At 30.4% G+C, this 18,500-nt stretch overlaps 1 protein-coding gene across 1 annotated transcript in view; it reads left to right on the top strand.

Annotated features, from left to right (window-relative positions):
* Positions 1-18,337, top strand: part of LOC109609633 (inactive dipeptidyl peptidase 10) — a 187,205-nt gene extending 168,868 nt beyond the window's left edge. The window contains exons 7-14 of the mRNA XM_049961319.1: positions 387-614; positions 10,031-10,251; positions 14,469-14,697; positions 14,759-14,994; positions 15,053-15,280; positions 15,333-15,460; positions 15,519-15,724; positions 16,322-18,337. Coding sequence (XP_049817276.1) covers positions 387-614; positions 10,031-10,251; positions 14,469-14,697; positions 14,759-14,994; positions 15,053-15,280; positions 15,333-15,460; positions 15,519-15,724; positions 16,322-16,462 — 1,617 coding nt within the window. The 3' untranslated portion in view covers positions 16,463-18,337. The remainder of the gene's footprint in view (positions 1-386; positions 615-10,030; positions 10,252-14,468; positions 14,698-14,758; positions 14,995-15,052; positions 15,281-15,332; positions 15,461-15,518; positions 15,725-16,321) is intronic.
* The last annotated feature ends 163 nt before the right edge of the window (positions 18,338-18,500 follow it).

Genomic DNA, 18,500 nt, shown 5'->3' with positions numbered 1-18,500 from the left:
AATTACCATACTAGAAAAATGATTATTAAGTGACCTAACAATTAATTTTTAATATAATATAATATATAAATTTTAGGGAGATGTCATTTTTTAACAACTAAAAGAATATTAAACAATTGAAATTAAAAAAATATTTGATTACACCAAATTTAAAAATTGTTACTGATAAAAAATAGATTAAAAATATCGTTTCAAGTGCCAAGCAAAAGATGTAGAGAAAATAATTCAAACTTCTTTAAAAAAATAAATTTGTGAAAGGTTTATCAACACTTTCTTGACATACAAAATGATATTAAAATAAAATTTTCATCCAATTTGATTTACATTATTTCTATTTTATGGGACACAAAATTTGTGGAGTGACGTGCAAAATGCATTGTTCCCAGGTGGAGTCGCCGAACCCCGACGTGTCAGTTTGGATAGTGAATCTGACGATGCCAAAGTACTTGTTTCCGTTCGAACTGAAGCCGACAAACAGTGTTGAACCAGGGAGTTATGTGACCAGCGCCAGTTTCAACGGGGAAAACAACGTTGCGGTTATATGGCTGAACAGGCTTCAAAATACCTACGTGATTGTCACATGTCGTTCCCAAAACGCCTACAATTGCACCGATGTGAGTAAATAATTCCATACATAACCGTTACCATCGCGTCGCATTCTTTTTCCGGTTTCCGGCGGACGAAACTCGTCGAAAATATGCCACATCGTATTAATAAATAATCGAATTATATGCATAAATTGAAAACATCGAAATGCAAGTTAAGTCCGATTGGATTTCGTGATACATCACAGTTATCAAACCAAATGCAGATTATCGGTGTATTCAATTTCCCGCCAGGCAATCCGCCTAAATTAATGCATTAATGTAGTTCCGATTCGGAACATTTTAATGCTATTCGATGCAACATTTTTCCTGCATTTCAGTTATTTATGACCATTTAAATTTTACCACTAAAAACTCGGTATGCATCTCGTAAATCTTTACATACGTTTTATTGCTGAAAATGATGTAGCCCCCATAAATAAACCATACTCGACCGTCAACAATAATAAAATGTACTAAAATGTTTCAAAGCAAATTTATTACGTAAAAATCTTTCAGTTTCGCGAATATCGAACACAATTTGGCTACATAATAAAATCGTCACCGGATTAAGCTTGACACATGTATATGTTGACTGTGATAAAATTTTATTTGGCATCACGGTCCACACACCGAATTGAATTAACAAAACCGAAAACACACGGACCCCGAAAGAATTATGGCCGAACAAACATCGGTAACGAGTGTCCGATAAATTATAGTTCGTGTCCCGTTGTCCCGTGTTCCATTGCCACCGTCCAATTATTTGACCCATAAAACTTTTGTCGGTTACCAATTGATTTACGAGTAGATCCGTTCGAATATCAACCCCCCAATTAATTTCAGATGAGTCCCACGGACCGTGGACTTTGTCCTGGCTCGCCGTGCCGGTCAGGAGGCAAGTGACGTTAATGCGAAGGTTCGATTTATTGAAACGCGATCGCAATCATTAGTGCTGCTAACAAGATATTACCAAGTAACACAAATTGTTATGTCGTGGCTGTCCAAACAAATATGGGGCGGCTTAATAAAAACCAATAGTCCTGCGGTTCGGCCTATGTCCACGTTCTCCAAGGACCCAAAAAAATAACGACAATAATTATTAGACTCTTTCGTCTCCCAATCTCAATCCTTATTACTATACTGTAACATATTACCAGAAATATTTATAGTGTTAGTGTTATTATATAAAATATAAATATGTATATGTTACGATTAAAGTGTTTACTTAGCTACTTTATAAACTGGTTGCATAGTACATAAACTATCCACATATTGGATTATTTCGATGGAAAATTATCATCATATCATTAAAATAACTACGAAAATTGGTCTGTTTGTATCCAGTTTGGAAACTATTGAAGATTTATCGCTAAAGTATAAACCACAAAAAGTACACAAATTAACTGGGGTTTTTGGCTAGTTTATTGACTACCCAGAATAGTTGTATAAAGTCTGAACTGAAGATCCCTTGTAATACATAATAACGAACTCCTTAGTTAGTATGTAAACTAACCTATCCTCTTAGGTTAATTTAGTTCAGGAAAGTAAAATAATTCTTGGAAAAAAACTTTATTTTTATGTACAATGTTACTTCTTAAAAATAAATACTCAAAAAAAAACAAGTTACATACAAATACTTTTTGTTTGACAAAATAACATATATAAAAATTGCTCGTAAACATCCAAAAGTAATTTTTAATAACAAATTTCACAAGACACAACAGTAAAAAATTAACCAGAGGATTAATTTACACCAAATGTCAACAAATTCAATAGACAAGGCATAACTGCTAGAACACTCGGTATATCAAAATGAGATCTGGTATAGGTAGAATTTTTGCATATTTTTCGACACTGAAAAGAAATTACACCAATATAATTTTTTAGAGCCATTTATTAACTAGTATTTCGCTTAATAATAATTTAATTTATTATTATTATTATATTTGCCCAAAACCTCTAAAAATATTAAGTAGGTGTATTTTTTTATGATCGAGAATTGTCTGAGAAATCCATAAAGGTAAAAATATCCATTTAAAAATTCGAAAATGGAACCATTTCTAGAGAAACCGGAAGTGACTGAAAAGTAAAAATTAGGCGAAAATTCTCCTCTCTCCATACCATTTACTTATACCAGATTTCATTTTGATATACCGAGTGTCCTAAAAGTTATGCCTTGTCTAATGGATTCGTTGACACCCGGTATAATAACCAAGGAGTTGGTTATTAAGTATTACTAGGAATATTAAGTTGACAATTTATCCGACTACTCTGAATAGTTTACGAGCCAAAAACACCTTGTATACTTCTTTGTGGTTTGTACAATAAATTTTGTTCAATTTGAAAACTAACTGAATAGCATATAAACCAGCCAATTTTCATAGTTATTTAAGTTGACGATAATTTTCTATCAATATATATATCAAATGTTTAGTTGGATAGTTTATATGCTACACAATTAGTCTATAAATTAACCAAGTAATAGTTCTAATCGTAACATATATTGTACATTAATATAAACATATCCATAAAATTATGAAATGAAATTATCAACTTTATTAATATTCCAATTAAATTTACGCTTCATAATTTAGTTATTAGCTCCTCTTACAATTTTCGGACATTTTACAACATATATTGTACATTAATATTAACATATCCATAAAATTATGAAATGAAATTATTAACTTTATTAATATTCCAATTAAATTTACGTTTCAGAATTTGGTTATTAACATAGCTCCCCTTACAATTTTCGGACATTTTCTTGAAAATGATTTATTTGAGTTTTCCATTTAATTAATATTCCCTTGCGACTTTTGGGTATTAATGTGACAGCTAAGAAAAAATGATGAAAATCTTTAGAACAAATTTATGAAAATATTTTAAATGAGGGGAAAAGTTTTAATTAGCAATATACGTAAATAATTGTGTAAAACATTACACAAAATATATAGGGAAATTTTGCCATTTGTGGGATTCCATACATATTTTTAACGTAATTAATGTGTAATTAAATTTCTGTGACACATTTGTATTTGTACACGTTTTCTATTATGATAAAATATACATTTTTTCTTGATTAAGAAGGTGTTTATTTGAGTCTTTGAAAAACAACATTGTTATAATTGACATTAAAGCTACAAAATACAATATTCTATAAATATTTTGATTTATGTCTATTGTTAATTAATTAAAAATATTGATGTTTTATTTTTACCGTTGAAATTTTTATTTAAACTTAAAATATAATGTTGAATTATGACTCTTTTGTATCATATGTAATTATTCAACATCAAACAAAAAAAAGTCAGAGATAACACCCGACAGATACAAACAAACACAAAAAAACATTGGTGAAAATTGACAAACAACCGGGTAAAAGCCACTATGGCGTCTTGTTTTCATTAAAACCCGCTAAAATTGCATTTGGTCATCGCCGACCAATGGAAATGCAGAAAACTGATTGTTGTGATTCCTGGAAGCGACACACGATTGACCTATTTAATTTATTTTGAATTACTTTTAATTATGCCTAGGAAAATTACATTTTCAAATATAATCTAACATTTTGATGCATCCATTAGTTCATGTTAATTTAGTTTCTGTTCAAACATTTTATATTGTGAATATAATTTGAAAGTTTGCCGTGTTACACGGCATTTTTATTTTTATTTTATTTATTGGAGGTTTGATGTTTAAACAATGGGCTTACAAAAAATAATTATTAGTTGGTATTGCTGAAAATCAAACAAAGTGAGAGACCACACGACATATTTTAACAATTAATGCAATTAATAGAATTTGTAAAAATTCATGGGAAAACGTCAATATTTAAAAAAAAAACTTGTCTTATCCCAAAATACTGTGATAGAAATCACCAGAGGAAGTATACGACGCCACAAGCTACATTTATACAATAAATACAATGAAAAATCCACGGAAATTGGCGAAAAACGCAGTAAAAATCGAGGAGCCGACTTATTCTCATTAAAATCAGTTTAAAATTGCATTTATGCACCAATAAAACTGCAGACTCTAAGGGTTCTTATTATTCCTTGAAACAATAGTCGATGGACCTATATATTTTATTTGTATTTATTTTTAAGAACTCGAAGTAAATTGGTCGGCAATGGTATCTAGGCTGAATTATGTGTATTTTTTACTTGATAACTCGAACTTCGATTACTCGAATATCATAATAACTAAATATTTGGTTCAACTTTCGATAAGTCGAATTTTGGGGAAACCTCTATTTAAAAAAATACTTCAAGTAAGATGGTACAAATGGAAAAACAGTTTTGATATTTTAAGTTTGATTGGTTTTTGGTAAAAATTTTATTTATTGATGAAAAATTTAATCTTATAAAAGAAGTGGTCCGCGTTAGAAAGAAGTAAATTTAAAGTACGTTGAAATACTATTTTAATAAATAGGATTAAAAAACATACAGTATTGGCACAAAGTAGAGCAACTTTTTTAAAATTTAAATAATTTTTATATTGGTTATAATGTTCAAAAATGTATGTATATTGAAAATTAGTTAATTTACCCTTTACAAATTTAACCATTACATAGTTAAACAATAAAAAAATGTTTAATTTTATTCATTATAATTTGAGAATTTTTCATTATCTGCCATTACAAATTTATTAACAATTTTATTTTTTTAATTTACTCATTGAATATAAGTTTTAATACTTTCAAAATGGATTTAAATATTTTGTTTTGTTTAATATAATCTAATAATATTGATGTGTGTCAAAATAAAATTCATAATATATAATGTAAAAAACTATTCTGATAAAATTTGTCTTGTTTGAGTAACTGTCAACGAAATGTATCCGCACATTAAAAATTCATAGCCAACTTTAAAAACGTGTGCTTAGGTACCTTTAATTTTGTACAGGTTTCCATCAAAATGCGCTAAATTCAGAAAAATCAGACGAAATATTTAAGCAATAAATACAATTAAAATAATCTATGAAAATTTACAAAAAAAAGACCTGAATAGTTTAAAAAAAACTTATCCTCTTGTATTCTAAAAGCAGTCAACGAAATCCATCCGCCATTAGAAATTCATAGCCAACTTTAAACATGTGTGCAGACCTACCTGTAATTTGGGTTGGTTGTCATCAAAATCCTGCGTAAAAAACATATATATCAATCAGAGGAAGTATAAAACGACATACGACACAATTGTTGGATCAATAAAATTAAAAAATCCGTGAATATTTATAAAATTCTGTGTAAAAACAATGCACGCGTCTTAGTTCCATTAAAATCCGTTCAAATTTTGTTACCTAAATTTCAAATAGGTTTCAATCCTGCCTTAAGATCACACAAATCTGTGGAGATAACGCAAAACATCACGCAACATACTTACAATAATACAATATTACAATTACAAAAAAACAAAAACATTTTAAGAAAACTTATCCTTTTCGAAAAGCGGCCAATCCGCCATTAACAATTCATAGCCAACTAAAAAAAATGTATTTACGTACCCACATTTTCGATAGGTTTCCATCAAAATCCCGCGTTAAAATCACACAAATCAATAAGAGGAAGTACGAAACACTACACGACCCACTTTTTTAATCGAGAGAATTTAAAAATCCCGTGAAAATTGACGAAAAACTATGTAAAAACCTCAGACGCGTCTTACTAGCATCGAAATCTGTTAAAATTGCATTTGTTTAGCGTCGACCAATAGAAATGCGGGACGCGAACTCTTGTGATTCCTGGAAACGAACGGCGGTTGACCTATTTAATTTATTCGTATTTATTTTATATTTTGTACTCATAAAGACTATGTTTTAAAATGTAATATAATATTTTAGTACATCCATTATTTCGTGTTCATTTAAAACTTCTGTTTATATATATATTATTATTAAATGTAATTTGAGCATTTTTCATTATCCGTCATTAAAAAATTATGGCTAACGTAAGTGTTTAATTTTTATTTTATATATGTTGAAGTTTTGATACTTAGAAGGAGTTTTACTAATAATGTTAATGTGTGTCAAAATAAAATTCGTAATAAATTCAATAAAATAGGTTTAAATCCTGCATTGGAATCATTGGAAATAACGCGAAACATCACGCGGCATACTTAAGCAATCAACACAATTAAAAATAATATGTGAAAATTTGTCTCATTCGGAAAGCAGTCAACATATCTATCCATTAGCCATTCACAGCCAACTTAATAATAAAAAATATATTTGTGTACCTATTTTTTAGAGTTTTCATCAAAATCCTCCGTTAATATCACACAAATCAATCAGAGGGAGTATGAAACACCGCACGGCACATTTATACAATCAACGCAATTAAAAAATCCGTGTAAATTAACGAGAAACAAACTAAAAACAACGGACGCGTCTTACTAGCATCCTTTAAAACTGCGATTGGTCACTGTCGACCAATAGAAATGCAGAATGCGATTTGTTGTGATTCCTGGTGCCGACACCACACAGCAGACGGTTGAACTATTTAATTTATTTATATACATCTAAAATTATATTCCAAAATATAATATAACATTTTGGTACAATGTTTTGTTCAAATTAATTCAAAGTTACAGTTTATTATCAAATATATGTGGACTGACAATTGTCATTATAACAAATTCGTGGTGAACTTTAATTTATTATTTTTATATTATTTATTTATATTTGAAACAAGAAGTAAGGGACAAAAGGTAATTGTTGTTTAGTAAAATAATAATAATAATAGTATCACTGTGACTCAAAATACGTATCCTAACCTAATAAAAAATACCAACGGATCATACCTGTTGTTTCGAATGATTTTACATACTCCTGAGTGTTAACTACACACTTAGAGGAAACATAAACACCTCAAGACATATTTACGTGGTCCAAACAATTAAATAATATGCGAAAATTGGGCGAAAAATCAAATAAAAACCGCGGACGCGTCTGCAGAACGCTCATTCTTGTGGTTCCCGTAAACGACACACGTTTAACCTATTTATGGTAAGTTAGTTTTATTTATAATATTGAAATAATTTTACAATTTTATTATTTATTAACTATTTTTCTCTTTATAAATACTTTATAAAATATATTTCCTTATGAATACTTTGTACCAATATATTATTTTATATATGTATTTAATATACGGGGTCGCTGACCCTCCTGACAATTTTTAATTATTTTAAAAACGTCTAATAAGATCAAAATAATCTAATACAATGCAATCTGAGTAATAATTAGTTTGTTTTAAATTTATAAACAAGTTTTGTAATTGAAAAGTGTCTTTGATTAGAACATTTCTACTGTGTTATATATCAAATCATTTCCATTTCATTTGAAAAGGGAACACCTCCATAAAATATGTATTTTTGATTTTAACAAACATTTTTTTCTATTGTAAAACATGACATATTTTCATGTAAGTACATGAACTTTTTATAAAAATACAAAATCCATCTGAGATCAGTTAACCAAGTGGATTTTGTTTTATGTATGTTTCCTTCAGAATGTTTCTCTATGTAATAGTATTCCTCCTTACTTATCTAAGAAGAATACCAGAAAATACTAAGGAACAGGGTCAAAGTGATAGATAAGGACAAAAGAAAGTTTCTGGAGACATCAAGACTTCTCAGAGATACTGTACATCAGTATTATGAAATTATTTAAAAAAATAATGAGTAAATCTTTTATAAAAAGATCATATACTTAGTTCTCTAAACTCTGATGGATTTTGTTTCATGTATGTTGCTTCCAGATTATTTATCCTGTAAGGAACAGGGCCAAAGTGATGATAAGGACAACAGAAAGTTCCTGGAGATATCAAAAGTTCTCAGAAACCTTGTACATCAATATTCTGAAATTATTTAAAATATTAATTAATAAATCTTTTATAAAAAGATCATACACTTGGTTAACTACACTCAGATGGATTTTGTTCTGTATATGTTACTTTCAGAATTTTTCTCCTGTTATAGTATTCCCCCTTACTTATCTAGGAAGAATACCAGAAAACACTAAAGAACAGGGCCACAGTGATAGATAAGGACAAAGGAAAGTTTCCGGAGACCTCAAGACTTCTCAGAGATACTGTGCATCAGTATTATGAAATTATTTAAAAAAAAATAATTAATAAATCTTTTATAAAAAGATCATGTACTTGGTTAACTAAACTCAGATGGATTTTGTTTTGTGTATGTTGCTTTCAGAATTGTTCTCTTTTAATAGTATACGTTCTTACTTATCTTAGAAGATTACCACAAAATATTAAGGAACAGAGCCAAAGTGATGGACAATACAAAGTTCCTGGAGACATTAAAAGTTCTCAGAAACCTTGTGCATCAATATTCTGAAACTGTTTAAAAAATTAATTAATAAATCTGTTAGAAAAAGATCATGTGCTTTGTTAGCTAAACTCAGATGGATTTTGTTCTATGTATGTTTCCTTCAGAATGTTTCTCCTGTAATAGTATTCCTCCTTACTTGTCTAGGAAGAATACCAGAAAATACTAAACAGGGCAAAGTGATAGATAAGGACAAAATAAAGTTTCTGGAGACATCAAGACTTCTCAGACATACTGTGCATCAGTATTATGAAATTATTTAAAAAAATTAATTAATAAATCTTTTATAAAAAGATCATGTACTTGGTTAACTAAACTCAGATGGATTTTGTCTGTGTATGTTGCTTTCAGATTTTTTCTCTTGTAATAGTATTCCTTCTTACTTATCTTAGAAGAATACCACAAGATACTAAGGAACAGAGCCAAAGTTATGATAAGGACAAAAGAAAGTTCCTAGAGACATCAAAAATTCTCAGAGACCTTGTGTATCAATATTCTGTAACTATTTAAAAAATTGATTAATAAATCTTTTATAAAAAGATCATGTGCTTGGTTAACTAAACTCATGTTCTATGTATGTTTCCTTCAGAATGTTTCTCCTATAATAGTATTCCTCCTTACTTATCTAGGAAGAATACCTGAAAATACTAAGGAACAGGACCACAGTGATAGATAAGGACAAAAAGAAGTTTCTGGAGACATCAAGACTTCTCAGACACACTGTGCATCAGTATTATGAAATTATTTAAAATATTAGTTAATAAATCTTTAATAAAAAGATCATGTATTTGGTTAACTAAACTCAGATGGATTTTGTTCTATGTATGTTTCCTTCAAAATGTTACTCCTGTTATAGTATTCCTCCTTACTTATCTAAGAAGAATACCAGAAAATACTAAGAAACAGGTTCAAAGTAATAGATAAGGACAAAGAAAGTTCCTGGAAACAGCAACATTTCTCAGAAACCCTGTTCATAAGTATTCTGAAACTATTAAAAGAATTAATTAATAAATCTTTTATGAAAAGATCATGTTCTTTCATACGACTAGCTGCATTGAATTTCTCAAATCCTATAATTGGATTTTCTTGTTGTTGTAGTTCCACATAGAGGCCGAGCATATCGGTTGGACGGAGCCGATCTTCCATCCAGTCTTCAACGAGAACGGGACAAAAGCCATAGTCCGATTGCCGGTTAAGGACGGCGACAACGGACATTACATGCACGCCTGCGAGCTGCACAACAACAAGGTCCGACCGTTGACTCACGGAGCCTTCGAACTGGTCCGCATCCTGGCTTGGGACGAGGAAAACCAAGACATGTAAGACGCATATTTCGCATTCGCCCGATTCGAACGAACGACGCGTATCGATCCGATGAATTTTTGATACGTGACGCAAAATTTACGAGCCCCATCACCACGCCACGACATCGCTTCATATTCTGGCCCGGCGCGGCGCGTTTTTGCGTCTCTTTTGTTTCGCACATCGAGATGTTTTATTCGACGGCGCGCGGACAATCGAACGAGATCCGAAAGCGCCTTTCGTACCACCGTAGAGAAAGTTTATTCGAAAAGTATGTACGCTCGGTGAATTAAAAATCATGGAATAATTGAATTTTTAATTTTGCCGTGAGGTAAGCGTTCCGCTCCGGTCTAATGGAACGGTTAAAGTTTGACGATATAAATCGGTTTTTGTTTTGAATTTTATCATCTCTATTGGCAGTGGTATTTGTATTTTGAGCTAAAAAAGGGCAACTAAAGCTGCAATGGAAGGGAAATACCTTTTTTTAACTGCAAAATCTGTTTTCGTTGTGCAACCAATTTACAATTTTATGAACCTTTGATGGAACTGAGGTTATGCCATGGTTAATATATAAGAAAATCATTTTTTACAGAAAAGAAACGAGTTAAAGAGACTTCTTCTTCTTCATAAAACAATCTTTATTATTTGTCAGGTCTTAATTACACTCAGATCTACTTCATTAAAAAGGAACAAACAGCAGTTTGAATAGTCAACTGATTGACCTGTCAAAGACACAACTCTAGAAAGAACCGATTATTTCTATTTTCAAGTCACATTATTATAAGTTTATAACTTTAATCTCTTTGTCTTTGGTTTGCTCAATTGACGCATATTTAAGAAGGTATTTGGTCAGTACACTGGCCTCAATGATTTTGACCTGTCAAAGATACAATTATAGATAGAACCGGTACAATTTGTTTTTGTTTCTATCTTTAAGTGACATAATTATAAGTTTGTAACTTTAACTATCTTATCAATTATCAGCTCAATTAACGGATGTTTAAAAAGACATTTGATCAGTCAACTGACCTCAAAGATTTTCTTTTGTTAAAGGGACAACTCTAGATAGAACCGATGCAATCCGTTTTTGTTTCTATTTTCAAGTGACATAATTATAAGTTTGTAATTTTAACCTTCTTCTCAATGGTCTGCTCAATTAACGGGTAATTAAAAAGACATTTGATAGATCAACTGACCTCAAAGATTTTGACCTGTCAAAGGGTCAACTCTAGATAGAACCGATGCAATCCGTTTTTGTTTCTATTTTCAAGTAACATAATTATAAGTATGTAACTTTAACCTTCTTGTCAATGGTCTGCTCAATTAACGGGTAATTAAAAAGACATTTGATCGGTCAACTGACTTCAAAGATTTTGCCCTGTCAAAGGCTCAACTCTAGATAGAACCGACGCAATCCATTTTTGTTTCTATTTTCAAGTAACATAATTACAAGTTTGTAACTTTAACCTTCTTGTCAATAGTCTGCTCAATTAACGTATATTTAAAAAGACATTTGATCAGTCAACTGACTTCAAAGATTTTGCCCTGTCAAAGACACAACTCTAGATAGAACCAATGCGATCCGTTTTTGTTTCTATTTTTAAGTGACATAATTATAAGTTTGTAATTTTAACCTACTTGTCAATGGTCACTCAATTAACTGATAATTAAAAAGACATTTGATCAGTCAACTGAACTCAAAGATTTTGTCTTGTTAAAGGCACAACTTTAGATAGACTCTAATGTTTGTAACTATAATTTAAATAATTTATATTTTATTCAAATGTTATGTCATTGATTTGCTCAACTGATGGTTTTTGCCTGGTCATTTGGAGAGTCAGCTTATCTAAATGATTTTAACTTGTTAAAGACAAAACTCTTGATGGAACCGATGCCAATAGCTTTTGTTTCTATTTTCAAGTAACATAATTACATCGTTTGCTCTATCCAAATTACTTCCATTTAATTCGGCGCATTTCAAAGGGGAATTCTCTAGTTTCGCATTGTATACGGCTGTCTCGCAGTGAATTTAATTTGCAAACTTTCCAATTCCGCTGTCTACTTTGATTTTACTACTTCCGCTCTCCGTTTTTATCTCTTCATTCGGAAACGGGAAAACTGTTGCGATGTGTTGTTCCACAACATTGTCACGGGCGAAATATTAAAACTGTATATGACGTTTCCTTTGTACGGATGAAATGTTTTATTTTGCATGCTTCCTGTCCGTATCGATACGGAATTTGTCCTTCGCTGTCACAATAAAATTTTATGGCGTCTTCTTCGCGCTCCATAAGATGCTGATACGATGCAATTTCTATTGAAAGAAATTCAGTCAACAATGTAGCCTTGTAAAAAATTAAATTGTGAACGGGCGATTTTACATTATTTTGAACAAATTCTAACATCCTAAAATTTATCGTTTTATGCAATTTTCAATGAATTATTTATTTTTAATTCTGAAGAAGATCAGTTTTTCATTAAAGTTATTTTTTTAATTTTTGAGATTTTTATTACAGTTGTAACGTTTTATTTTATTAAAAATTTCTTTTTAATTCTTTACAATTTTCAGTCAAATTTTCAGTGTAAATTAATAAATATTTCTAATAATTTCATTATTTTTTGTCTTCAGTATTCTTCATTATTTTTTTTACATTTTTAACCACCAAAATTTTTGTAAATTAATAAATACCTTCAATATATTAATAGTTCTTTGTTTTCAAGATGTATCTGTACAATTTTCAGTCATTTAAAAATTATTAATTAATAATATTTCCATTTATCTAGTTATTTCTTGTTTTCAGTATTTTAAATTAGTTTCTTTACTGTTTACAATCACCAAATATTTGTAAATTAATAAATATTTTCAATATATTAATAGTTCTTAGTTTTCAAAATGTGTCTGTCAATTTCTTCACAATTCATCTAAAAGTTATTAATTTATAAATATATCCAATATTTTAATTATTTTTTGTTCTTAATAATTTTAATTAGTTTCTTTAAAGTTTACAATCACCAAAACTTTGTAAATTAATAAATACTTTCAATATATATATATATATATATATATATATATATATATTCTGTCAGTTTCTTTACAATTTTCAGTCATCTAAAGATTATAAATTAATAAATATTTCCAATAATTTAATTATTTCTAGTTTTCTTTACATTTTCAACCAACAAACAATTGCAAATAAATAAATACATTAATTATTCTTAGTTTTCAAAATGTTTATGCCAATTTCTTTACAATTTTCAGTCTTCTAAAAATTGTAAATTAATAAATATTTCCAATAATTTAATTATTTATAGTTTTTTTTACATTTCAACCACCAAAAAGTTGTAAATTAATAAATAGTTTAAATATATTAATTATTCTTAGTTTTCAAAATGTTTGTGTCAGTTTCTTTACAATTTCCAGTCTTCTAAAAATTGTAAATTATAGATATTTCCAATAATTTAATTATTTCTAGTTTTCTTTACATTTTCAACCACCAAAAATTTGTAAATTTATAAATACTTTCAATATATTAATTGTTCTTAGTTTTCAAAAATTTCTGTCAATTTCTTTACAATTTTGAATCTGTATTTCTTTACAGTTTTCAACCACCTGGAACTGTAAATTAATATATAAAAGTTTTAAATTAATAAATATTTTTAATTTGTTGATTAATTTTTATTTTTAGGATTTTTTGATAAAGTTCTCTCCAATTTTCACCCGCTTAAAGATTGTAAATTAATAAATATTTTCAGTATTTATTAATTTTCAATAATTTTCTTTTGCAGTACAATGAAGAAACATTGAAATTAAAATACTAAAGTAATTTTAAAAAGATATGTGTTGATAAAGCAGCCAATACAAATATTCAATTACTTAGATGATTTGTCCACGTCAAAATTTACTAATGAATGTTAGCAAAATAAATTTCCAATAAATTAGCTCAACTATTACATGTGCCAATATTATCACGATCCATATTCTGATAATAAATGAGCGTACATATGTCAAGGTCAACACGATTAGGTTACTATATAGGTGTACGTTGATTGATGGATTATACATTAAACCGTTAATCTAAAAATAATGTAGATATATTTATTATTGGGTCCAAGAAAGAGAATATTTTTAGGAAGGCCACAATGGAGCTGCGCCTTAGCCATTTCCTTCACCCATTGACTTGACTGCGTCGCAGTCATTTTTATTAATCAAACTCCACACAATTTAACTTTCTAGCTACGCGATTGGAACAACCGAAAATTCACCCGGAGTGCGTCACTTAATCAAAATAACGGATGTCGCATCAACGCCCGACTGGACCTGTATGACCTGCAAACCCGAACTGGATCCGAATTCCACTCTAAGCGAATTAAACGAAACCTTGGCGATGAAATCGCTCATGCTGGACTACACGTGCGACTTCAACAATGTGATATTCAGCAAAAATTTCAAGTATTATATCCAGGTAAAACGAATCCCGGTAACCACCACGTACATGTCCGCCAACAACAAAACAATTATTGCAGGAATGCTTGGGACCAGAAATTCCGATAGTAGCACTCGTAAGAACGTCGACGAATTCCCGACTCGCCGTGCTGGACAGCAGCCACAAGCTGCGCAGAAAAGTCAAAAAACTATCGCCCCCGCAAATCAAGACCATATCCGTTGAGATCGAGTTCGGCTACAAGGCACAAGTACGGCTCTATTTACCGCAAGTTCTGAGAGAATACGAAGACGTCACTTTCCCCCTAATTCTAATAGTGTAAGTACTTAAGTAAACAGCCCCGAAATGACACGATGTCACGTCGTTTAATCCGCAGAGACGCATCACCGGCCTCCCAAACCGTCTCGTCTAAATGGGAGCTATCCTGGCCCTGGTATTTGGCGAGCACCAGGAACTATGTGGTGGCCAAGATAGATGCGAGGGGCTCCGGCTTTCAGGGCGTTAAAATGCGTCGCGAGATCCAAAGACGTATCGGCCTAATCGAGGTGCAGGACCAGCTTGCCGTTCTCACTTATCTCAGAGATACTTTCAAATACATCGACAGGTAATGACCATAAATTGACACGTAAAGATGCTATGCGTTTGAATTTTAACAGGAGCAAGATTTGCACGGCTGGCAAAGGTTACGGCGGATACGTTTCGGCCATGATGCTTCTGCAAGACTTCCACCAGGTCATCAACTGCTCCGTCAGTATTTCACCGATAACTAATTGGAAATTCTACAGTAAGTTCACAATTATGTTGTCCCGCAACGACGGGGGTTCATTTGGGGTCTTTTATAGATTCGTATTTTGCCGAAAAATACTTAGGATTCCCGTCGAAGCACCTCCAAGAGTACGACAACGCCGATTTAACCATGAAGGCGACTAATTTGAATGACAGGCACTTCTTGCTTATTCACGGTACAGCCGACACAAAGGTAACATCAGAACATTCATTTGTGTTGGCCAAAGCGTTAGTGGAACAAGAAATTCTCTTCCAACAATTGGTAAGTGGCACGAAGTGTTCGTTACAGTTAAAACTGGCAACGGACTATTTTTTGCACGACCATAAATTCCGTCGTTCAAGACACAAAGCAATAAATATTCCGAAAATTTCCTCCACTTTTTATAAGACATGATTTATCTCGAGTTTCTCAGATGATTTGCTTAACCATCCCATTTACAACAAAATAAAATATACTCGTACATAAATAAGAAATATAACTACAGCAGAATGTTAATGTATTAAAATTTCACTTCACTACTGCATTAATTTAGCACGGGGATGAAAAATACAATCAATTATTTAAATTTCATGAGGCGTTTACCACTTCGAATTAAGTTTAATTTATTGTGAGTCGGCAATTTCTTCATTCGGAAAGGGTCGCTTGAAAATTAATGATCCTGAGTGAGTTTTAAGATCAGCTGTTACCTACATTGTAGGTCTTACATGCACCACTATAGGAGAAATGGGATTGGATTACTTTCATTAAGGTTTTCCGAATTTCACCTCCATTACTCGATAATTTACAGTTCGTCATTAACTTTAATTAATCGATTGTTGTTCACAAAAAAAGACTGATTTTTACTGATTTACGTTACAGGCATATCCAGATGAGAAGCACGAATTTAGAGCAAAGGCTTTACTACACATGTATAAAGAAATCGATCAGTTCTTCAACGACTCCTTTGGTCCCGTTATTGACGAATGGACTGTGGATGATTCCAGTAGTTTTTTCATATAATTTCCTCGCTAATTAACTAATTTCATCTCAAAAAATTGAATTAAGGCGTGATCCATTAGCGACATTAACCAAACACAAGTAATATCAAATGATAACCAAAGAATTAAATAACTAAAAACGTCCATTTTTCCTAGATGAAATTTGGTCTAAATTGAATTTTATAATTGCGTATTTTGAGAGTAAACAATTTTATTTGCTGGGGAAATAAAGGGAATGGGAGTGAAGTTGAAGTTGAAGTAACGAAACGAAAATTACTATGAATTTATATATTGAAAAGTAGGAGGACAATAAATCTCACTATATAATCGAATTTTTTATTACCATTTATATATGTCCTATTTTTACCAATTAATACCATTTTAGTACACTTAAAAATTCATAGTAGTGTTTCGAAAAAGAACCTCGAGGTTGAATGTATCGTTCATTCGAAAGAAAGAAGTTCCATCTGTAAAAACATTATTTTTAGTAGAAGTTTTCCTTTTATTTGAAATTGCTTTCATTTCTAAATATTTGATATAATTGATGGAGTTTAAAAATACAATCATATCACTCTCGACTTATTTTAAGATGTAACCCATGTCTTTATAATGAACGATATATAATTGTGCGTATTCAATATTGTTCAAAAAATTGTATATAATATAAAGTGTCAAAATTGTATTTCTACTCCAATGTTTATTTTAAAAATGAAATTTTTATATTAAAACATCTAGTTAGACAATGTTTATATGGCACTGAATGTTAAATTAGAAAATTTAAATTTGTATACACATTTAATTAAAAAAAAGAGTAGAGCCGCAGTTTTTTTCAAGACCTACGACTACCAAAGTGATATAAGTAGTATTTATTTTTGTAAAAAAAAAATATAATCTAGAAAGTGTAAATTAAAAAAATCTAGCCTAGAAATGGGTTTTTGGGCGAAACTGCGCTAAATTTTGGACCACAAAACGATATCAGAGTACGTATAATTTAGATGTTTATATGTTAATTGTTAATTCATGTTTTATGTAAAAATAAAATAATATCCAATGTACATGTGCTATGCATTAGTCGGAGATGCGATACAAAAATAGCTACATATATGTTTGTAAAATTGTCTGCTAGGAAAAAGGAACAAATTTTAATCTAATTCTGTAAATTTTGTCTTCCATATTGCTAAAATTCAAGTGTATTCGAGAAAATTTAGTTACTCCAGGCACTATGTATTATTTTAAAGCTCTTTTGTGTTTCTTTTTCCAGCAGATTCTTTTGAAATCTATTAGGATAATTTTTCAGAGATAATATATGTTATATGGTATGTTTAGCTTTAACAAAAGAACTATATTAATGGAGATATATATATATGCTATACTCGACTTTTTTTATTTATTTTTAATATATAAGCTTTATAACATTCGGCTTAATGCTCAAGTAGTACCCTTTATCATAAAACCACTCTATGGAAATAATACTGTTGAACCTATTACATGGATGAATTATATTCATTAAACTTTTTCGGACGTATTCTAGTATCAAAATGCTTTGTTTCAATAAATTTCTGACTCCTCTTATTAATCAACGTCAAAGGTTCTTTAACTTTAATAAAAAAAACATTCACTAAAATATTGTAAGAAACAAAGTATTTTGATTAGGTTTTAAATAAAATGTACCTGTAGATAGAATAATTATCGTACATTCCAATTTTTATATATGTATATATGTGCCTATTATAAGCTTTATCGTTAAAATGGAAATTAAGAAAATTATAAGTTATGTTGCAAGTTACGTATAAAACCCTTGATACCTATTTATTGTTAATAATGTTATATATGGATAAGATGTACTGATTTGAATGTGACACCAAGCCAAATAACTAAATGTTACAATTTATTCATATTATTGAGTTTTATTTTCCTCTATTCCCACATCTGGTGCCTTCCAGTGCCTAATCTGAAGGCTCTTGGATATACCGAGTGTTTGAAAAGCATTGCAAGGTAATTTAAGGTTGGCTCCGATACAACCTAAGGAACATGCACTTACGAAAGCTTAATCGGCAACC

Source organism: Aethina tumida, chromosome 1 (assembly GCF_024364675.1).
Source record: "Aethina tumida isolate Nest 87 chromosome 1, icAetTumi1.1, whole genome shotgun sequence".
NCBI classification, from domain to species: domain Eukaryota; kingdom Metazoa; phylum Arthropoda; class Insecta; order Coleoptera; family Nitidulidae; genus Aethina; species Aethina tumida.
This window is presented reverse-complemented; position numbering and strand designations above follow the sequence as displayed.